At 43.3% G+C, this 24,606-nt stretch overlaps 1 protein-coding gene across 1 annotated transcript in view; it reads left to right on the forward strand.

Annotated features, from left to right (window-relative positions):
- The window catches only part of RGS11 (regulator of G protein signaling 11), a 786,758-nt gene that overhangs the window by 112,912 nt on the left and 649,240 nt on the right, over positions 1–24,606 (forward strand). Inside the window, exon 4 of the mRNA XM_075565212.1 lies at positions 3,300–3,406. Within this exon, the coding sequence (XP_075421327.1) occupies positions 3,300–3,406 (107 nt within the window). The remainder of the gene's footprint in view (positions 1–3,299; positions 3,407–24,606) is intronic.

The following is a 24,606-nucleotide window of genomic DNA, read 5'->3' on the forward strand; positions in this document are numbered from 1 at the left end:
CACACTAGTTTACCACTCCGCAGCTGTAAGCAGGAAGGTCTGGTACTTGGCTTTCTCTGCAGGAGCCTCCGTGGTGGTTCTGGGGCATGGGATCCTTCCCTCACTCCTCTCCGGCAGGATGTCACTCTCAAGGGGGTTTCCTTTAAGCAGCCTGGCTTCACTGCAGGTTCAAATGCTCAGTGGGACCGCTCCTCATCCGGCGATATGCCGCCTTTGGGGGAATTTCCCCTAGAATAACCCGTCTCTCCTGTGAGGATTCACTGCTCGTCACGGCCACTTAGATATCAAAACAGTCCAGAGCCGTTGGAGTGGCTCAGCAAACAGTTCCGCTGTGCGGACGCCAGACCGCAGCTAGCAGGGGCTCACTCCGCGTGCCACGATGCCGCTCCGTCACGTGGTGTGACGTGATGACGTCACAGTCTCCGCGGCAGTGGAGAAGACGATAGGGGGAGGGATAGAAGTCCCTAAGAGTCTCTCAATAGCTCGAACAGCTCAAATAGCACAAAAACAGCATAAAGAATACTGATAACAGTGCGGATCCAATGAATGTAAATTAGCAAATAAATGACATAGATTAATAACATCCAACGCGTTTCGTAGATCTAACTACTTCTTCAGGGAAACACTGAGTATTTGAACCTGCAGTGAAGCCAGGCTGCTTAAAGGAAACCCCCTTGAGAGTGACGTCCTGCCGGAGAGGAGTGAGGGAAGGATCCCATGCCCCAGAACCACCATGGAGGCTCCTGCAGAGAAAGCCAAGTACCAGACCTTCCTGCTTACAGCTGCGGAGTGGTAAACTAGTGTGATATACACTAAATGCACATATTTTATCAACTTGATGTACGCAGATTTATTACCCCTTTATTATTATAATATATATTTATACTTGCTTCACTATTTGGCGTTGTGCGCTGTTTTCTTTTTGTTTATATTTCGAAGAATGTCGGTACCTTCCATCATCTGGTGTCCACCACCATTAGAAACCCGGTCAGATCTGGGCAACGTTCAGCACCAATTCTCACCTGGACCGGTGCATCCACTTGGCATCCTTTGCCAAAGGGACTTTGAAGCCAGTGATACCGGCCGGTATCACATCGTTGTGTGGACAAGGACCTTTGCATTGTTTTGTGAATACGATGTTATCTTTGTCATGCATTGTACATATGTTCCACATATTCCAGTTATATAGTGGTATCTCCAGATACCAGACGGGGAGTGTCATGGAACAAGTAAGCCCATTTCTGCTCTCTCTGATCACCCCCACCCCTTCTTTGCAGCTTCTGCTTGTCAGCTCCTTAAGTTCAGCTGCATTTATTTGTTCCACACACACACAGTGCCTGTGGGATGTATCAATAAGTTTCCCTTTCTGCCTCTGAGTATGTAGCCAGTGAGTTGCTACAGCAACCTCTGAGATTCTTATCAGAATGGGCTATTCTGCCCTCCCCCCTGTCTTTGCTGACAGTAGTTTGTCCCATCTCACTTCTAGTGTGACCCTTGCTCTTCACTTCCTTTCCCACCCTGGAGACAGTGTGTATAGCACCCATCTCTGTTACTCTCCTATGGCAAGGCCATCTCTTTCTACCTGTTTCTAACTACAAATCACAACTACACACCATCCACAAGAGCCTGTATTTACTGCTGCTTTTCCAATAAAGTGAAGGAAATATTATAGGACTTGGAGTGATTTGGAAAGGGGGCTGAGTTAATGCTATCTGGGGCTATTCACACATCACACGTGACCCTGGCTTCAGAATATCTTTTTTAATTTTTGTAAATGCTGGTGAGTTCTGATTTTTTGTGGGTCTGCTTTCCTACCAATCCTTTTTGGTCTTGCTCATTCTTACCTGTAATTGGAATGAAGCACACAGGCAGTACCGGTTCAGCTTTTGCCTCACAACACTGATCCAGCGTTGCGCCTATCGAGGATGAGATGGTGTCAACTAGGAGGCAGCTCAGCCTCACATTGTATGCCGCAGTGGACACAGGGTAAGATCCTACAGTCCGGGTTACACTGTCAGAGTAATAAATTTGCTCTCTCTTAGTAGATGACAATTGGGTCTTAAAATCCCCTCATTTTCTTTTTTGTTTTCTCCCGCCTTGATTACTTGGGCTAGCTATTTAGAAACAGAACCTATAAGTACTTATGCCACTTCTATACCCAACATTTTTGCACACTGCAGTGACTCTCCCCGACCTTTTACTCAGCATTCTCTCTTGGTACTGTTCCAGAAGGCCTAGGAGTATTGTCTTGTTCTAAAAAAAAAAAAAAACCCATGATATTACAATTATTTTGCTACCTCCTTCCTATTCCTTTATTTATTTGTTTATCATTTATATATAACAAAATGTATATAGCGCCCTTTTCCAGGGCACTGTACATTAGTTAGTAAAACAATGGTGAGGTTACATATGGATACATAATACACATTCCTTCTGGCTCTTCCTCCTCTTTCTTTTTTCAACTTTTTCTCATCTCAGTTCTACTAACAAGTTCTCCATTTTGTATTGTAAAATGGTTGCTAAAGGCAGTCTTATATCCAGCAAATTTGCCATACCTAATTTAATTGTTACTTAAATTATAATGCTTTTCCAGATGTTAACTGGAGATGGGTGATTTTTTTGGCGATTTTGGATTTGCAGTGGATCAGCCATTTCCTTTGGTCCACGGATTTCAGCGGATCAATCTCAAAAAGGGCGATTCGCATTTTGCGGATTATTTTTTATTATCAATACAGTCCGTGGATTCTGCAATCCATTGTCATATTTGTAGAATCCAATCAATGGAGTCATCAAACCATTGGCGGAATTTTAAGAATTTGCCACGGATTGCTGAATCCACGAATTGAATTCTAAAAATCTGTCCATGAATTGTTTCCAATGGCGTTTTTTGATGAATTCCCATTAATTTAAACTGACCAAATCAGTTTGCTGATTTTACACTACGAAACGGATTTTGGATAGGAAAGTGCGAAAAAAACCAAGAATCAGATTTTGGTGGAATTGCCCAGCTCTGGTGTTAACCATAGTGCTGTCTAGTAAATCTCTGATGAATATGATGGTGAACCTTATTAGTGTAGCTCATTTGCATCCAATTTGATATACTGTTAGCAAAAAAAGAACACTAAACTTTTCATTGGAGTAGTAAGTAGATTAGTTAATACAGTGTTACTTAATGTGTGTGGGTTAACACCGTATTTCATATGCTAATGACCTTTAATAAATTTGCAACATATTTGACCACTAATGTTTACTCAAGTAGCATGGTTGCTGAACATGGCTCATTTTGTTTCCATTTCCAGAGACTGTGCACCTTGGGAATTTACTTGTTAAGTATGGTTACATCTACCCACTGAGAGATCCAAGGAATCTTATTCTACGTGTGGATGATTCCCCCTACAGATTTCAGGTAGGTTACGACTTGGACAGAAGCATGGGGTTGATATTAGAGAACCAATTACAGCCATTAGGGTGGAACTCTGCAGTTACCCCGTGTTATCTTTTAAAAAAATGTTTTATAGAAACTACATAGATGGCACAACTAGAGAGCAGAAGAAAGCCTAGAACTCTTATGTCACTTATGTGTCAGAGTTGTGTTATTAATTATCTTTATTCATAAGAAGTGAAAGGGAAACTGCTGTTGGAAGATTGTTTTTACAAATTACACTACATTGTTTGTTCTGTTGTCTCTGGCAAGTAAACTGTAACTGCAAGTAAAGTTAAACCATAATTTCTGTGTCTCACAATAGTCATTAAATTCATTTCCATAAATGTACATGCACAATAAAAATATATTTCCAGAAATATGTATAGTACATAAACCAAGAAAAAAAGCACAAACTCCCATACAGTATAATATATCAATATATAACAAAGGTTAAAAATTGTGTTTTGGAAATATACCAAGCCAAGTAAAAAGGGTATTACAGATAAAATGAGTGGGGGGGGGGGGGGGAGGAGGGGAATGAAAACAAATTATTTGACGAAAATAGGATGTACAAAGAATGCACTAATGTGTAATACACTTCAGATTATATATATATATATATATATATATATATATATATAATCAAAAAATAAATAGATGATACCGTTCTGTGGCTAACGAAATGCTTTTATTTGTGCGAGCTTTCGAGATACACTGATCTCTTCTTCCGGCGATGTTACCAATGGTAACATCGCCGGAAGAAGAAGAGATCAGTGTATCTCGAAAACTTGCACAAATAAAAGCATTTCGTTAGCCACAGAACGGTATAATCTATTTATTTTTTTGATTATTGAAGCTCAGCTAACACGGTACTGATACCTCTACATGTGTATATATATATATATATATATATATATATATATATATATATATATATATATATATATATATATATATATATATATATATATATATATATATATGTGACAGAAAATATAGACAGCGCCCTTCACACACTATACCTAAATTGCTGCAGCCCTGATAGATGTGGCAAGAAATTGCACCAGGCAAATATGCCCAATAAACAGTGGTGTGAAAATAACTAAATGTATTATGGCAGGAAAAACTAAAAGTGACTATTGGATAAAAACACAAAAGCAAAAAAGAAGTGTGCATAACATATAAAAATAAAAAAATAAAAAAAAGCAATAAAAAAGATATTGCCAATTGATGTGGGTAAAAATGACACTGAGTGTCACTGGGACTTTACTAAAAAATGCAAATATAAAAAAAAAAAAATGGCAGCTGCATGTGGAGATTGAGTGCTCACAAACACTAAGGATTACTCCCCTGGAGACAGCAGCTGACAGCAACATCCTTTTTGGAGCCAATACTGACACTCACACACAAAGAAGAGACCGAGGAGTCCTCAGTTGGTGCATGGGCAGGTCCCATAATATGCTTTATTTTATCAGACAAATTGTAAGTGTGCATTTGTCTTGTCCATGAGATATTAAAACTTTGTTCATCTGATTTTACACAAGGATCGGGCGCTTCTTTTCTCTTTTTCTCTAATATATATATATATATATATATATATATATATATATATATATTGTGACATAGTCCAAAGATGTTAGGCAGCTTTCTGCCCCGTTTTAGGTCAGAAAGTGCAGGAATAGTTAAAAATGATCCATTCCACAGCTTCCCATTAACTCAGACTGCTGGATGGAAAATCCAGACCACAGATTACAATGGCTCTAGTTCTCCCTCACCTGCTCTTCTAATCACATGCACAGGTACGTAGAGCAGAGAGGTTTTGCATTTCACTCTCTCTCCTTAGAGCCTGGAGGCTGGGGGTATCGCTGCTCCCCTGTTTCCAGTTTCGGGGTTGACGGCCCCTCCAAGTATCACAGTACCAGAGGATTTGCCTGGACACCACGAACAGATAAGACAAAACAAATGGTTATTGCTGTTGCTAAAAGACTGTGCTGTAACTAAGTGACCCTAAATGAGAGAGCATTGTTTTAAGCTGGGGAACCAGTTTAGTTGGCCAGCAGCTGTTAGAGAGGCTGATTCTGATGTGTAGTTAGATCCCTGAAAGGGATAGGATTTTGTTTATATGATTTTGGTTTTATTTCTTAAAAATAACAGTGTGGGAAATACTGTAACACTGAAATGTGTGAACTGCTGAATGAAAGTATCTGAGTACCTCTAACCTTCACATGTTAAAGCTGCAGTACCTTACTTGGATGAAAATAAAGCAGGCAGAAGCCTGAGTTAAGTAGCTGAATACTTTGCATGATCCTGTTTTTGTATTAAATAACCCTAGAAGACTGTGTCGGGAAGAACCCAGACAGACGTCAGCACTACAAAAGAGGGGCGTTTGTCACATATGGTGGAGAATGCGGGCAGACACTAAAAAGTCTGTGGGTTTGCAAATAAATGCGGGGCTTTAAAATGGCCGCCCAGCTGAACTAAAGTACAGATGCTATGAGTGAAGTCTGTCCCACTGTGTATATCAGTTGTGCTTCTAGCATACACAGAGAATGTGCAAAGTGTGGATGCAATAGCACCCTGAACCCAAACAGAAAACCAAAATGCAAATGCTGTTTGTAAAGCTAATGCCTTTTTGCTGAAGTGAGTGAATTTGCAGCTAGCAAGTGCTGTATGTAAGTTGCTGAAGTGAGTGAAATTGCAGCTAGCAAATTGTCTCTGCCGGGTTTATAAAATGGCTGACGTGGAATGTTTGTTTTGCAATGCACGTAATCTTGAAAAACAGTGTCCCTTCAGGCCATACGATGATGATGACGACGACTCGTATGTGGCCCGGGAGGAGAGCCGTACCCACAGATGAATTTAGTATGCTGGGCCTGTCGTGAAGTAGGTCACATGGAAGATGTGTGTCCCAAAATTTTCAAAGACAAACAGCTGCAAAAGCAAGCAATGCCCTGTGAGTGCAAGCAAGATGTGGAAGCTACCAGTGAGTGTGTGCCCAGTACCACTGATATCTCTGGAGCTAATAAAGCAAAAAGAAAGAAGAAGAAAAAGAAAACTGTTCCTCAAGTCACAGGGGAAGTGACCGAGCCACTTGAACCTGTGCTGTCAGCACATGCGTCAGAAAGGCGCCGAGATGTGCTGCAAACCGGAGTGACAGGCAGAATTGTCACGGGAACAGTGGCAAAGGAAAAGGAGGAACAAAGGGAAGCTGAATCCTTGAACCAGGATAAAGAGGCTTTGGTTTCTGCACTCCAAGCTGCCCGCCATAATTATGAAGTCCTGTGGCAGGATTTGGTGAAGGAGCGAGAATGGAGCAAGAAGGAGCGAGAATGTTGGATGGAAGAGCGAGAATCGAACGCCGAATTACAGAGGTGTATACTTCCAGCTTTACAGGAGTACGAGGCTTTGAAGAAAACAGAGTCTCTCTTACGGAGTGAGCGGGAAGAGGTGACGACTAGTCTGGAAAAGGCCAACACCGTAATTGCTATCCTAAAACAGAAATACGGGAAGGCTCTACAAGAGGTTCACGCGCTCAGCACAGAGGTGCAAAACTCACGCCTGGAGGGCCACGGTCTGAACACAGGGCTGGGAATGTTGAAGCAAACCCATGAGATTGCCCTGAGTGAGTTAGAGACTGTAAAGCAAGAAAATGAGACTCTGAAATTGGAAAATTCAGATTTGACTGACCAAGCAGAAAAAGTAAAGAAACAGTTGACTCAGGAAAAATTAGAAGTGCAGGAAGCACTACAGAATGCATTGATGCACACTCAGAGCCAGCACCAGGAAGAAATGGACGCTCTGAGAACAGAATTGCGACATGTATGCACAAAACAGAATTCTCTCGTGGAGGAACTTAACGTTTTGAAAAAGGAGAAAAGCATTAGAATAATTCAGAAGCACTGCAAAGCTCTTATCCAAGGAAGAAGGGAAAGAGAAAATTATCGGCGTAAACGCGCCGCAACTATCATCCTACAGGCTGCCTACAGAGGGATGAAAATTTGTCAGTTTAATCGCCGGAATAAAGCAGCCTGTGTACTTCAATCATTCTACCGTGCCCGCATGGTACGAAACAGGTTCCTCATTATGAAAGGAGCAACTATAAAGATCCAGTCTCTGACTAGGATGACACAGAACAGGATTCACTATCAAACCCTGAGAAATGCGTCACTGGTTATACAGCGGTATTTCCGCCTTAATAAATGTAGGCCTCAGGAAAGAGAGGCCCAACACTACATGCCTGCCAGCTGCAAAGGTAAAATGCCACAGGGTACAGCCGGAGTTAGTGAGAGCCCCATCAAGGTAATCAGTGCTTCATCTTCTAAGTATCATATAATTGCCCCAGAGGGGAAATCCCAAATCTCTGAGAGTGATGGTCTTGAGAAAATACATGGCAGTAAGAAGTACCATAAAGGTTCAAAGGTTGCAAAGCAAAAGCGACGAAGGTCAACGCTGGCCTTGAATTTTTCCGGATCTCGCCACTCTGGGCCACAATATAAAGACAAAGGCTATCCGGCCCCAGAGTTCCGTCAGAAGCTAAAGAAACAGTCCAGTCATTTGCAGGTTGCAGCAGCCTATGAAATAAAGTCAGGAAATGTAATGGACTGGAAGTCAAAGAAAAAAAAAAAAATGTGTTTGGGGATTGACCGATATTTTTTTTTGTTATTACACGTGTGGACTATGTCACGGACACTTAACTATGCAAATAAGCTATTGTAGTTAAGGTATATTAGGCCTCTAGAATAAGCATTTTGTCAATATTACAATGTTATATTGGTTCTCTGTGTTGAAAATGTAGCTAAACTACAAATTAATATATAGGGTTGATGGCCCTTTTTGTTGGTAAATATATGAGATTCATATTCTAGAGTAGAAAAACCCAGGGAGGTAATAGAAATTGTCTGGTTTTGTGAATATATTTAGCATATCCTGGGTTGTAAGAATGTGTGCTAGACATTTATTTTTCAAAATAGTTCCCTAATATAGAGCAACAAAATATGTTTGCCAAGTATAGTCTCTTATGACAAAAACTATTATCCATAATTGCCGTGGGAAAAAAAAGTTAATATTCGTGTCATGTGAATACTTAATGTTGTACTGAGGAGTTAGCTCAAGTATTTCAGGTAGGACGCTCACCCCAGTGAGGTCCATGGCCGCTCACCCCAGTAGGTGTGAGCTGGGGAGGGGGATATGTGACATAGTCCAAAGATGTTAGGCAGCTTTCTGCCCCGTTTTAGGTCAGAAAGTGCAGGAATAGTTAAAAATGATCCATTCCACAGCTTCCCATTAACTCAGACTGCTGGATGGAAAATCCAGACCACAGATTACAATGGCTCTAGTTCTCCCTCACCTGCTCTTCTAATCACATGCACAGGTACTTAGAGCAGAGAGGTTTTGCATTTCACTCTCTCTCCTTAGAGCCTGGAGGCTGGGGGTATCGCTGCTCCCCTGTTTCCAGTTTCGGGGTTGACGGCCCCTCCAAGTATCACAGTACCAGAGGATTTGCCTGGACACCACGAACAGATAAGACAAAACAAATGGTTATTGCTGTTGCTAAAAGACTGTGCTGTATCTAAGTGACCCTAAATGAGAGAGCATTGTTTTAAGCTGGGGAACCAGTTTAGTTGGCCAGCAGCTGTTAGAGAGACTGATTCTGATGTGTAGTTAGATCCCTGAAAGGGATAGGATTTTGTTTATATGATTTTGGTTTTATTTCTTAAAAATAACAGTGTGGGAAATACTGTAACACTGAAATGTGTGAACTGCTGAATGAAAGTATCTGAGTACCTCTAACCTTCACATGTTAAAGCTGCAGTACCTTACTTGGATGAAAATAAAGCAGGCAGAAGCCTGAGTTAAGCAGCTGAATACTTTGCATGATCCTGTTTTTGTATTAAATAACCCTAGAAGACTGTGTCGGGAAGAACCCAGACAGACGTCAGCACTACAAAAGAGGGGCGTTTGTCACAATATATATATACATGTAGAGGTATCAGTACCGTGTTAGCTGAGCTTCAATAATCAAAAAATAAATATATATATATATATATATAATATATATATATATAATATATAATAAATATAATATATATATAATATATAATAAAATAAATATATATATATATATAATCTGAAAGGTATTACACAATATTGCATTAATTATATATTAATTAATATACTATTATACTATATACTAACATATTTACACTATTACACACGCTAATATATATAACAATATATAATAGTAGCGCCTATCGATATATTAACAATAAATGTGTAATTAAATACGTAAAAAGAACAAATACGTGTTGATTGATAGTGATAGATAAAGTGTAGATGACTATGATGCTCACCAACAACTAAATAAGGATAGCGATGAGTGTGTAAACACTAGGGAGTGAAGATAATAATATTAAATATGAAGTGCAATAACTAAAACATACAAGACAAACAATACAAAAAACATTAAAAAAAAAAAACCTTCCAGAAATAAAGTCCAAATGAACAAATTAGTCCAAATTGCTTGAGATATGGGAGTCCAGACTGCTTTCCAGGGATGAACCACTTCCAGTCAGAGACCTGAAAAGAAAACAAAGTGCATGATCCATAGCATAAAAATGTACATTTAATAGATAGGAGAATAAACTGTGGGGGGGGGGGGGGGGGGGAAACAGGCGCACTTACAAAAGTAAGTAATAAAAACAGTGTTTGTGAATAAAATATCACCGCCAGCTTGTCTGCTCCGGAATCGCTTTCCTCAGATGGTGAGCTCACAGTGTTAGCAGAAGGCTCCAATCAGCTGGGCACTTGAACCGTAGGTGGTGTATTCAGGGCTGCCAACAGAAATCATGGAGCCCAGGAAAAATGAAAGGCGCAGCCCCTCCACCCCCCCAACCCATAGTGGCATTTTGTTTTAGCGCAAAACTTTTACGTAACTGCTTTTTTCTTATTGTAATATGGAAAAAAACATTACAATGCAATCTATTTATTTTAATATTTTCAACAAAAGACAAAGATACCTAATGTAAAATCCAATGTGACAAAAGGCCTGAGGGGGATTGAGTATGTGCCTTGGCGGGGGTGGGGGAGAGTTGGATGAACAACTTTGTTAGGGCCTGAGCAGGAGGATTTGGAGGGGGGAGGGATGGCACCTGCGGGCCTGTAGCCTGCTGTACTGGGCGGCAGAAGAGGTGGAACCGGGAAGATAGTGCCAGGACCAAATTCCTCAGGCATGCCACGTTTGCAGCCTCTACCGTGCTTGCCTGTAGCAGGGCCCAGAGGGGAGGGGGGGGGGTGAGTTGGATGATCTCCTTTGTTAGTGTGACGGTGAAGTGGTTAACCAGGCTTATAATTGTCACGATTGCTTACAGGGTTATAATATACACCAAAATAACTGGGTTGAATTGAATGCGACTGTGATTTGATAAAGAAAGTGTATTCCTTCAGGGAAGGTGAACACACAATATTGAACAAATAACATACAGAATATATACACTTACGTGGGAATGGGGCAATGAAGTAATCAGGATTCGGATTATCAATTCATCAATACATCAGGTATCATTCAGATTTGTCACGAACAAGCTTGGGCATAGAGCTGACAATTGATTTTATAGGATTTGGGCTCTATCCCTAACATTAGGTCTCAGATATTGGTTGACAATTATCTGTACCCAATTACCTTTTGCTAGCTAACGTGGGAAGCACTTTGGTTCCTGCCCACAGGTAGCTGGCACATGTGCACAATCCTTTAATCAGGCTCCCATTTTCCTAACACCACTCAAAAGACTTGGGGTCGCCAAGTCTGCCAGATGGGGATCTGGGCCGGGGAAACCTGACTAAAGGTGTAAATTATGGCACTTCTTATGAAAGGCCATGTCCTGCATTCTCTCCACCCTGTATATACAAACCGGATAAGCCTTTGATCAGTGGCCTTTGTATAGACACACTGTCGCCCCCTGACCATTAACATACCGTATGGGTCAGGGATTTTCACGGGCTTTCTCCTAGGCATAAAATACTGTACAGTTACAATATTTTTATATAAATCAAAATATTCCGTTTGCTTGGGCCGAGCAGGCTAAAACTTGTCAGACCCTCACGCCGAAGGGGACTCTACATGGTGGCCAAGTTTTAGCTCTCTGTGACCTGCCGAACCCGAGATACTGAATTACATTTTAAAACGACATGTTTTAAAAATTGCGTTTCTCCACCATTGAAGTCAATGGCAGAACCACACTTTAAACAGTTACCCATATTCAATTCGGTTGATCCGAAAGGGCTGGAAATTGCCATGCAATCATGTCGGAGCAGTGACTACATGGTGACCAAATCCCAGCCCTCTGTCCTTACAGAACCGGAGATATGGGTTTTCAATTTTCACACTTTTGGACTTAGTGTTTTAAAGCCACGTGGCTTTTCTCCGCCATTGCAGTCAATGGGGCGACCCTTGTGTTGGCCACGACCCTTTCCCATGGCCATTGCCCATCGGACCCTGTTCGGGTCGAGTAAAGGGGTCCCCCTGAGCTGGGGGAAAAAGAATTAGACCGCTATCTACCCTAGGACCGGAGTTACAAGTTTAATATGAATGAACTTGGTCGTGACCAAGTTCCCATGCCAATTTAGTGATCAAAAGTTCTTTATTGAAATTGTATCCGCTTTTGGGGATTGCGGTTTGGCCGGCAGCCAACTCGTTCTTGGAGATCGGACTCGAGGAATCCCCTTTGAAAGACATTACTCCATTCATTTCAATGGAGGAGTTCCGCTAGTCCTCTCGGCCGCCACCTGCTTGTCTTTTCTGATATCAGGCCAAACCCATGGAAATTTCCATAGACTTGCATGGAGCTTCAATGGCAACCAATGGGGTGGGCTGCAAATGGGGATAGAAAAGGCAGGAAGGGGAACAAAGGGCCATAAACATGTTAATACAATTCACCCTTTCCCTCCCAACCTGATCCCAGTGTATGTGTTGGGTGCACACTGTAAGGGGAGAAATACATGTAACCAGGGGGAAACACATTTTGCACTGAGGCAGGGGAATAAAAACACCAATAACAGTTAACCCCTCGCCTCCCATAAGATGGTGGGGGTGGCCCTTTGGGGTGTAACCCCTTTATTACTGGGCCCACCCCCCCTCCATCACTAAAATAATTAAGGTCAAGCCTACTTGGTTAACCCTGACCAGTGTGTTAGGGTCTTAGAGTGTCAGCTCTGGGACCCAGATGTCGAGAATGTATTACTGCAACTGTATACTAATTCTGCGACATTAAAGATTTCTGTGACTTTTTGCCTTTCTGGGGATGCTGGGATCGGGAGATTTCTAAGCGGTAAGTTTCAGGGTGAGTTTGGCGGAGAAAGTCTTTCCAGAATGTGTCTATGTAGCGGGGTTCTGGATTTATGGGATACCCCAACAGTTGTATCTGGAGATTGAGTGATATCTGCGGATACAGCTAAGCGCATTACTCTGCCAACCTTGGACCCTGGAAACGTTCTTATGACTCACCGCCAAAGTCCCTGGTGCAGCATCTTCCAGACAAGGTAATCAGGTATGAAGGGGTTAAAATATATCTGCTGGTAGTATAGCAGGGATTCACCAGTATAGCAGAGGTACCCACATACTGCTGCGGCCAAGTTTATTCGAGCATTTGCCCGTTCTTGGCCGCAGCAGTAGCCTGGCGCGCGCCCGAGAGTGACGGGCGCGCGCCGAAGCAGCGGAAGAGCGCCCTCCGATCGGGGCGCTCTCCCTACCGCTGCCGGGTCCGCCGGGTCCCCTGGAACCCCCTGCCGCTGTCCCGCGATCGCGGGACACCAGGGCTCCCTCGGGGAGCCCCTGGACGCGCGTGCAGGGGGCGCACACTCCCGAAGACGCGTGACCGCACGTCTATGACGCGCGGCACGCCGAGGGGCGGCCACTAGCAAGCCGGGAAATCTCCCGGCTTGCGGATCTGGCCGCAGAGTAATAAAGCGTGTCGGTAGTGTACATGCCCAGGTATCCTGTGCCTAGAATAGGGATTCAGGAAGCTGCTCGAGCTAAGGTTATAAAGCTGAGCATATTTGCAGTGTTTTAAAAAGTTTAAAAGTATTTTTCACATGTGTGCCAGGAATTAGGCTAGTGATTTGTAGGGAATATATACACTCACTTCTTATATTTTATTAAATGGGTATAGTTTAATATATATAAATGTAAGGATGTGTATATATATATATAGGTTCCACGCTGTCACTTACAAAGGAAATGCCATACTGTTCTTTTGCCAGCAAGGTCACTGCGTGAAAAGTCAGGCTGCGCATGCGCGAGGGAAGCGCGCGAAAGGCAACCAACCTGGAGGGACTTTGGGGGTTGCACTCTGAACTGTGAGAGAGTCAGCTGAGGCTGAGGACCAATCAGGTGCGAGACTCTGGATAGAGGAACAGGATGCGTGTGGGCGGTGGGTGAGACACGAGAGGGAGGTGAAGGAGGAGGTTGGCGGAACCTCGTGTGCGTGAGCGGAGGGTCAGTGACCTTCCCGCTTAGGTGAGAGACATTCCCCAGGCCCAAGGAGCATTCCCCTGTAATCGTAGGGTGCCGTTTTGTAGGGACGGCCATAGCTGTTAGGGACGTTTCCCTTTAGTGCGTTTGGAGCTGCGGAGCTGCGGTCGCCATCTTGGATTGGATACAGACGGCGTAGCATAACGGAGTGTTGGCGAAAGGCTGGAACAACGCTAAGGACCCTGTGTGGAGTGTGGTGGTCATCGTAGTGACCGGGAGGTATCGTTGTCTACAAGTGCACCTACACCGGTCAACAGGTGCTGATCCCGCCTCCCACTAACTAATTGGGGCACCAGTGTGAAATCATATGGTACAATACAGATACTGGTTATAGGACATACTCCTAGGGAGAGTGGCAGAGCCACCTGTGTACAGAACATTATCCCTGATAAGGTGTGGCCGAGCCACTGTGTGTGTGTAACGTTAAGATATATATTCTGCACTTATTCCCGTTCAGTATGCATAATACATAAAAGGTTGCTGTTGCACAATACTGTTGTTATTTTCTTGCTTAGGGCATATTCTCTATTATGGGGATCCTGGGCAAGTGGAGGCGCTGCACCGTGATAAGTAAGGGTATGACCCCAGGCTCCCAAATAGCGGAGGCTCAGAGCTCCTGAAACCACAGGTACATGCAACACCCGTAGTTCCTTAGTGCAGGCAGTCACAAAAAGGGCTACATATATATATATATATAACTTAGTAATCCATAACTTAGAAAGCCCTCAGTTCATATACAGGTAATCAATATATATATGTCAGGCCAGGATATGGGTACTCCAGAATAATGGCAATGCCCCCTCCTGTCCTAACACTTAGGCATCTCTGAGCCTTTCAAGTATGGCCTCCGGACAGACAGAGGCACCAACTAGTAGCCATTTGGGTCTTCCGTAATCCATAACTTAGAAAGCCCTCAGTTCATATACAGGTAATCAATATATATATATATATATATTGATTACCTGTATATGAACTGAGGGCTACTAGTTGGTGCCTCTGTCTGTCCGGAGGCCATACTTGAAAGGCTCAGAGATGCCTAAGTGTTAGGACAGGAGGGGGCATTGCCATTATTCTGGAGTACCCATATCCTGGCCTGACACAACGTAAGCTAACACCATTTGCCAAATTGTATTGTATGTCTTTATTTATATAGCGCCAAAAGTGTACTCAGCGCTTCACAAAGAATACAGTACAGAGAATTATAATTATACAATAAGTGCAGCAAAATCAGACAATAGGAAAGGAAATCCCTGCCCCGAAGAGCTTATAATCTAAGAGGTTTAATGGGAATCTTTCAGAGACAGTAGGTGAGGGAGTAAGTGTTGTAGATGGCAGTGCTTGGTCACAATGGGTGGTAGGAGTGACTGAGTGTGGGACAATAGCAATGAAAAGGTTAACGCCATTTACAGGGGAAGAGATGGCAGGGAGGCATAAGTGAGATCAGGTGTGTATGTCTTACTTCAGGCTATGGGGAGATCCCCAGCAGTGGGAAGGAGTAGATAGAGGGTGTGAATAGAGGATTTGTGTGGGTGTTTTTTATTGAGGGGTATAGAAGTTGTTGGGAGAGGGGTGTATAAATAATGGTGCAGTGGGGAAGTTGGACAGAACAGAGACATTTACACAGGAGTGAGGAAACAGTAAACGAAAAAGCAGTAGAGAGAGCATAGTAAGATGCAGGAGGAGAGACTTCACAGGTAATGGAGGATAAAAATGAACAAATAATCACAGATGTTAAAAGAGAATGTCTCACAGTGGCAAAGTTGTAATGCAGAATCCAGATCTTCGACCAATCTTCACCTCCAATTTCAATTCCAAAATTAACTCTTGTAGACATTTTAGATAAGACACTTATGATGTGACTCTTTTGATGTTACACAGCCATATGGCTCACAGCCAAGTTACACTGATTTAAGTACCCTAATCACATGCATTTGACTAACACTTAAGGGAGGGGTTTGCCTAATAACTCAGACACACCAAATAGTTAATTAGATTATCAATTCTCTCTTAATTCATTGGAGTCAGCATACAGCATACAGACACATACCAAATAGTTAGATTATCAATTCTCTCTCAATTGATTGGAGCCAGCATACAGCATAGGATGGGCTTGGTATGCAAAGAGGCGGAGGGGCAAAGTTAACCCATGCCCCCTTGCTACCTGAGAAAAGGTGCCCGTCCAGTTTTACAATACTAGCAAATCAGTGACTGGCTGACAGGAGAATTTCCATGCTCTAAGTTGTCCAGGTTAGTGTACAAGGGCCTAAATGTTTAAGAGGGCTTGCAGCCAATGGAGAGCGCAGATTCCAAGGAGATTCCAAACGCAGACCAACAGCAGCGAATTCAAAGGTGCTCAGAACTGAATAGACATGAGCCAGCTTCAAGGATTTTAAAAGCAGGCATTGGATGCAGAAAACAGTTCCAGGATTTTTGTGCGTAACTACCGGTCATTGGAAAGTGCTCTAAAAAGGTGATCTTATAGAATTTAGTTTCGGAAACGGATTTATTCGTTAGCCCCATTCCCAGTAAGTGTGTTAACCTTGAATTGTGTAACTTTGTGTCTGTCTTTTATAAGAAATAAATTACTATTTAGTTTACCATCTTGTTTTGCTCAATCAAATGATCCCGGTTATAAAAAGGTGTTGTAGAACCTGGTCTCCTGTGACAGTTAGGCACATTGGGGGCCTGCAGCCTGCTGTACCGGGCGGCAGCAGAGGAGGAACCTTCTCCAGAAGGCCCAAGGTGGACAGGGTAGAATGCTGGGAAGGTAGGACACGGGGGCGGGGGGAGTGGTTTGGTTGTCTGCTCGGTTAGGGACCGGGGGGGTGGGTGTTGGTTTTGGAGGGGCCTGTGGTATGACACGTGTGGGGTCCCGCAAGCTGGTAGGCTCATTTAGAGTTGGTGGGGGAAACTGAGTCAGTGATACAACATACAACAGTACACAATGTACACACACAACAGTACAGGGTAATACCGATACAAAAATTACAGTACAAATACAAATAAGCCGTGTTTGACAAACCAACCAAAAATGTACTCACTGAACCAAGAAATGTGCTCGCCACCTTGCCCCGCCCCACCATTTAAAAAAGAAATGGAATAAATTCCTAGTAAGAACTAATAACAAGATTCGTTTTTACATAAGTTTATTTATTGTATTACATTTATACTTTACTACAATTAGTCCTTGTTACATAGGGGTGTGTGTGTGTGTGTGTGTGTGTGTGTGTGTGTGTGTGTGTGTGTGTGTGTGTGTGTGTGTGTGTGTGTGTGGGGGTGTGTGGGTGTGTGGGTGTGTGGGTGTGGGTGTGTGGGTGTGTGGGTGTGTGTGTGTGTGTGTGTGTGTGTGTGTGTGTGTGTGTGTGTGTGTGTGTGTGTGTGTGTGTGTGTGTGTGTGTGTGTGTGTGATGACCTCACTAATCGAAAAAAAAAGCCAGATCTGAATGACTACTTTCCTGAACCCCTTAACCAGTGTCAGGATGCCCCCGCTTCACAATTTGTAAAGCAGCAATCCCGCATGGGATCTTACCTGGTCCGCAGTCCTTCAAAGTCCAGGTATCCTCATTCTCTCAATGTTACTGTATATGTTGGAGGGGAGGTGTTCCCTACCTGTCTTCTGGGATAGGGGGGATTCCTATGTCTCCCGTGTGAAGCTAGGGCAGTAAAGATAAGACAGAGAGAGTGTGGGTGAGAGACACAGAGAGAGAGTGAGAGAGAGAGTGAGACAGTGAGAGAGAGAGAGTGAGACACAGAGAGAGAGAGTGACACAGAAACACAAAGAGAGAGTGAGACAGAGAGAGAGAGAGAGTGAGACAGAGAGAGACAGAGAGAGTGTAACACGTAGCTCACCACAAACGAAGCGCGACTGCGGTGCTGAGGTAGAGAATTGGTAAATGCTGACCCACAGCCACGCGGGTGAGCCTGGGATCTATAGTAGTCGTTCAAGCCAGGTCAGGATTATAGATTGGGGAATAGTAGTAAGTACTTGCCAGGTCAGGAGTGGAGAGTTGCGGATCGTCAGGGTGTGGAGCCAAGTTCGGGATTGGAGAGTAGCGGATCGTCGGGGTGCATAGCTAGGTTCAGGATAGGAGAGTATAGGATCATTGGAGAACTTAGCCAAGGTCAGGACTCGAGACAGGAGAATGGTCGGTCGTAGCCGGATCAGGAGAGGAGAGGTGCAGAGTCCAAGAGAGATGCAGGGTCAGGCAACAAGAGTTCAACAGTCAAGGCAAGGTCTCTGGAACTGGAATGCAGCAAGGCATAGCATCCCACTAGAGTATGCTCAGCAATGAGAGTATGCAGCAGGAAGGTATATAAAGGAAGGGCCTACAATAGCCAGCCAGGGCGGAACCAGGAAGTAGACTCCAATAGGCTGCTGGTGCACAGAGGTGTGCCCTATGATGCAGCCTATTCAGGGATGGAGGCGGAACCGATCGCGGTCGTCACGGAGGTCAGGGAGCGGGGCCTGAGGCACGCGTCACTCCCAAGCCAGTCCTGTCTATCATTAGAGCGGGGACGGAGCTTGGACCGTGCATCAGCAAGGAGGCTGGACGTGCGCACCCAACGTGCGTCAGTGCATGGTGCGGAGTCAGAACCCACGGGTGAAGAGTCAGGCTGCGCAAGATCCATGTGCATAATGGGACCACGAAGTAGCGCATCCTGAGTGCCAGTCACGGAAGGGTTATTGAGATGAGGAGACGGTCTGCGACCACCAGGATGGCGAATCCTCACTGCCCCCCCCCCTTTAGGAGCAACCTCCGGGCGACTCCACAATGGCTTATCATGGAATTTGGAATGAAAAATGCTTACCAGTCTGGCTGCGTGAACCCGATGACTCAGAATCCAGGATATTCCCTCCGGACCAAAACCTCTCCAATGCACCAGATAATGTAGAGATCCTCTGGAGATATTCGAATCAAGAATAAATTGAATCTCATACTCAGATTGGCCTTGAACCATATGAGGAGAAGTGGAGGAAAACGGAACTGAATAGGCATTCTGGACCACAGGTTTGAGAAGTGAAACATGAAACACGGAAGGGATCCTCATGGAAGACGGGAGAGTGAGCCGATACGCAACCGGATTGATCCTCTTGGAAATAGAGAAGGGTCCAAGAAATCTAGGTGCGAATTTCATGGAAGGGACTTTCAGCCTGATATTCCTGGATGACACCCAGACCTTGTCGCCAGGTTTTAGGTCCAGAGCAGGTCTGCGGTGGCGATCTGTCTGATTCTTCTGCCTATTGACTGCTTGCCTGATGTTGACCTGAATCCTTTTCCACAAGTCTTGTAGTGTTTTAATTCTGTCATCTGCCGCTGAGACCCCTGAGGAAGGCAGAACAAGAGGGAGAATAGATGGGTTGAATCCTTAATTTATGAAGAAAGGAGACTCCAGTGTTGAACTACTCCGTGTGTTGTTATGGACAAATTCTGCCCAGGTCAAGAGTTCAGCCCAGTCATCTTGGGAGTCCGATGTAATGCAACGTAGATACTGTTCAAGGGACTGATTCGTCCTCTCCGTTTGACAGTCTGTGGGTTGTATCCCGATGAGAAATGGAGGGCGATACCTAGCTGGAGACAAAACGAGCGCCAGAAACGGTAAATAAATTGCAAGCCTCTATCTGAAACAATGACCAAGGGTACTCCATGTAACCAAAAAATCTCCCTGATGAAGATGTCCGCTAATTTGGGAGAATTGTGGAGACCCTTGAGGGGTATGAAGTGGGCCTGTTTCGAGAAACAGTCCACTACTACAAGAATCGTGTTCATCCACTTGGAACTGGGTAAATCCGCAATTAAATCCATGGACAAATGTGTCCATGGCCGATCCGGAACAGGTAGAGGTTGAAGAAGCAACAAAGAAAAATGATACCGGGCGCTTCTAATAATAAACTAATTGATATAAAGTGTTATAAAGTAAATAAAGTGATATATAAATGTGATCAAATAAATTAAAAAAAAATGTTGTGAAACCCTAACTCAAGCGCTACACCTATTAATGTGTGACATACATGTGAACAAAACCAACTGTGATTAACAAGAGGTAAAAGCTGCCAAAGGTTTCCCACAAAGCAAATATCTCAATTTGCATACAAGACCAAGAAAATAAACGGAGGATACCTGGCGCTTAAAGAGTCACTATGTCCTTTTGAAAACAGTCCAGTCTTTAAAGAGTGTCTCAAAGTCCAAAACTTGAAGTGGATTGCTGTAGTTTTTCTTCACTGCTGCAGCTCTTCAATACACCTGAAATTGATACAAGGGTACACCATTGCGCAGTACTACTGATGTTGGATGTTAACCCCTTACTAACAACTTCCCCAGTGTGGACTGAATACACTTACAGGAGTGTTTCTTTCAGGATACAGTGAAGACAATCTGTGCTTTATTCCCTTTCCGTTCTTATACACCACGAATCTCCTGGGTGCTTCCTTTGTCTCTTGGGATTTCGTGATTCCCAGAATCCCCCGAACTCCACGAGCCCCCAGACAAGGAATTGAACAATAGCAAACAAAGGGGGTCACAAATTTAATTATAAAAAACGGCTTCAACAAGCCTATAAAACGGCTGGTAAACCTGCACTAAAAACAATGGATGATTTACTCACATGTACTCACATATGTACATGCATAACAACACTTCGTAAGGATGCCGTCCGCAGCTTGTGCCTCCTGTGTTTGCTCCGGATGAGAAGGGCTCTCTCACAGCATAACTCCTCCGGTTGGTTCTGATAGAGTCTCTCCCCCCACCTGGCTGCGTTCCGGTTTACAGCCAAGGGTTCTGGCAGACTCCTCACCTTTCAAACACTGATGCTGCACTGCACTGCTCACACGGGATCCTAGCTCCTCCCACCCTAACGCGTTTCGTGACGTAGGCACGCCACTTTCTCAAAGGAATGAGGAGTTGTAGCTGATCTATCTTTAAATACCCTCTAGGGATAATTAACTTTGCCAGTAATGAACTAATATGCAACACCTGTTAGTGTATGCTTGTCCGCTATTAACCAATGAGTATCTAAGGGAATTGACACCTTGGGATTCAAATACACCATATTCAGCAGACTTACAACTAAACGTGATGCAACATGTTAGTACATATATACATCCTAATAAAATCTATACTTGCTAAAACGGACCAACCCTGCGTGGATAGGGCTAAGGGCATTATTGCAAAATAAAATGAAAAGTGCATATAATCTGTTTATTCTTTTAGAAATGAAGCCAGATCGAATTCTATGTTTAAACCCTTGGGGGCTAAGGTTTTTAAAGTATATATCCAAAAACTTTCTTTTTTGGATAAATAATTCAACCTATCGCCCCCCCTCCAATTAGGTTTAGGACAATCTATTCCTTTACATATTAAACCTTTGGGATTTTGATTGTGGGCTATTCTGAAATGATTGGAGACACTATGTGTCTCCAGACCTCTTTTAATGTTATAAATGTGTTCTGCTAGTCTGTGAAGCAGCAGTGAAGAAAAACTACAGCAATCCACTTCAAGTTTTGGACTTTGAGACACTCTTTAAAGACTGGACTGTTTTCAAAAGGACACAGTGACTCTTTAAGCGCCAGGTATCCTCCGTTTATTTTCTTGATATATAAATGTGAACTTCAAAAATATATAAATAAATATAGTGAGTACAATATCATTCACCAAAATATGAATAATATAATAAACAGCAGCTCTACACCCTTTAAAGGACTGTCCAGGTCCAGAATTCTTGCGATGTCTTCCAGATGGGGGGAGCGCTCAGATCTCGATATAATACAGGGAAGAAAAGTGGAAGAAATAATAATAGTGCAGATCAATAAATAAATGAATGTATGTGCAAACAATAACCTCTAATTAGGTCTCACTCACAATGAATGGACTGGTAACAGACATGTCAGAGATCCTTCTCTCTCTGACAAGAGCCCTTTAATGATGGAAGCCCTCTGGTATTGGTATTGTTAGAGCTGTATGTCAGGTGGGCTAGATGTGTCCATACATCTGATGTTGGTAATGCTAGAGCTGTATGTCAGGTGGGCTAGATCTGTCCATCCTCCCAGGGATGTAGCAAAGAAAGAGAGCACACAATAGTATAGTACATAAGGGTATAATTTAGCACAAAAGACACAATGGTAATGCACTCACATTTGTACAAAGTATACAGGCGTTGGAGAGGATGTTTGGTGACTCCTGGGTGAGACGCTGCTGATACAATCACTCGGAGATCCTTCCGCATGCATCACATCCGGTGACGTCACTTTCTGTGACGCGGCGGTCAGGGCGGAAGAGGCTCTCTACCGCTCCAATCTCCACAGCTTTCTTGCCAGCACCTCCTCACACTAATTCTCTCCAAACACTGTCCTCCAACAAGTGAAACAGATTCGATTCTACGCATTTCGTAGCGATTGCCACTTCCTCAGGAATCATAAAGGTTAACCCCACAGACCTCCCATATATATAGTACCACCAATTAAGCTATTGGCTACTCTGATGGGCTGGGCAATAATCAATTATACAAATGTATGAACATAATAGAGTTCGTAATGGATAATGAATACATAGATACATAAAGAATTGACAGTGATAAAAAATATATAAATATATATATATAGAAAATATATATATAAAAAACCCTAAGCTACAAACAATATTTATTTATATAAAAAAATTAAATACATAACTAACGACGCAAATGACGCAAGGATTTCAGAAGATATCTAAGAGGAGAGTGATGAAAAGGAGAGCAGACTACGTTAATTCATCAAAATGTATAAAAGTTTATAAAAATGTATAAAAAACACATATAAAACAGAATACTTTAAGTTAAAAATGCACCAATGTCTATATCAACATTTAAACCCTTTGGAGTGAGGGTTTGCATTTTATGGATCCAGAACGTTTCCCTTTTTGCTAAATTATTTAGTCTATTCCCACCTCTCCAATGTGCGGGAACATGCTCTATGCCTTTAAATGCAAGAGTCCTAGGATCCGAATTGTGATGCATATTAAAATGTTTAGAGACATTGGGGCTTATGCAGAGAGCTACTTTAATAAAAGCCGCAATGGTAATAAAGTCGCCACATTATTGCCGTTTATGTTCGCCGTATGCAGGATACTCCGTTACCCCTGTGAAAACTTAGGGGCCTATGCAGAGAACTGCGAGAATGGCCATTCGTCAGACTTAAAACTCTCCATGTTTTTGGCGGATTCCCCTCGCAGTATGCAGGAAGGTGCGCATATCTGTGAGAGGAATCCGGCAGAGAGATGGCGAGCCCTGGCGAGTAGGGCTCCGCTGGCAAGATCTGTCAGCAGAGAGCGAGATCCGCCTCTCTCTGCACAAATCTAGGCGGCAAAAAAAAAATGTGTACATATCAATAGGATTGCTATTGTAGATGTGCAGGGGTCTCCGGGGATGAACCGCGTTGGTTTTATGTCCGGGGACCCCCTGCTTTTCGAGATACAGGCCCCGTTATGAGGTGCCGGTATCTCCTATGCATTGAGATAGCCCGATCACGTGACGCGGGACATTCCCATTCATAGGAGATACCGGCACCTCATAAAGGTGCCTGTATCTCGGGAAGCAGGGGGTCCCCGGACATAAAACCAACACGGTTCATGTCCAGAGACCCTCTGCACATGTACACTAATAATTAAAATACAGTAATGCTGCTTCATTACCTTACCGGCTATCCGTTAAGGCAATGAAGGGGTTAAGTCACAGTAGCATGTTTATTGGGAACAATGGCCCCCAATAAACATTGCAATACACAGCACAATCAGACTCTGTGCCCCCAACAACACCTAAACCCCCCTTTTATACATAACCCATAGTAATTTTTTTATGCACAGGAATGGTACTATAGGCTGGCGGTGGCCCTCGGGTGTTGCCTGCAGTATCAAGTCTGTGTCCAAAAAAATTATTACAAGACACATAAATACTTTAACATAAATACACCCCACCCTCCTACCCACCCCTGTGAGGCATAACCACCATTACCCCCAACACATCGGGAGGCCTACCGTCCATCCCTTTTGGACAATTCCCCCTACCCCCAATATCCACATTCAAAACAATACACACACCCGCAAGAACCATAACAATTATTAAAAAACTATACATAACCCACCCACACCATATAGAAAATATATTGTGGTGTTACTTAACCCCTTAATAACAATAACGGTTAATAAGCGCTAAAGTAATTAATGGGTTAAGCCACCCTTTACCCATTCATTTGTAGAGTGGCTTCATCATTCTCTTTATATATATATATATATATAAAAAGTGACAAAAACCCTCCACAGCAAAGCAAATATGCAAATGTAAATACAACTGTATGCTCATCTGCATGTCTTAGGCAGGTCTGCAACCCCGCCTTTCCCCATTATCACCCAGCACACAGCACTTCCACTGCAGCAAGGGATTCTGGAAAATGACATGCAAATGAGCACACAGTGCCACTTTTTGCTTCAAAAAACATTTTTAACATGGTTCCCTATAGACTTAAGCTTGCTGCATGGTCACAGCTTTGAGCACAGCCAGGGTTAAGGTGGATACCCAGAAAACCACCCACAGACAGCTGTTTCGACCTTAATGGGTCTCATCAGTGTGGGGTTGATTAACTGGGTATGCAAAGAAGCTAAAGGTTGGGCCAACCATAATACTGAGTTAA

The sequence above is a fragment of the Ascaphus truei genome, chromosome 11 (assembly GCF_040206685.1).
Source record: "Ascaphus truei isolate aAscTru1 chromosome 11, aAscTru1.hap1, whole genome shotgun sequence".
NCBI classification, from domain to species: Eukaryota; Metazoa; Chordata; class Amphibia; order Anura; family Ascaphidae; genus Ascaphus; species Ascaphus truei.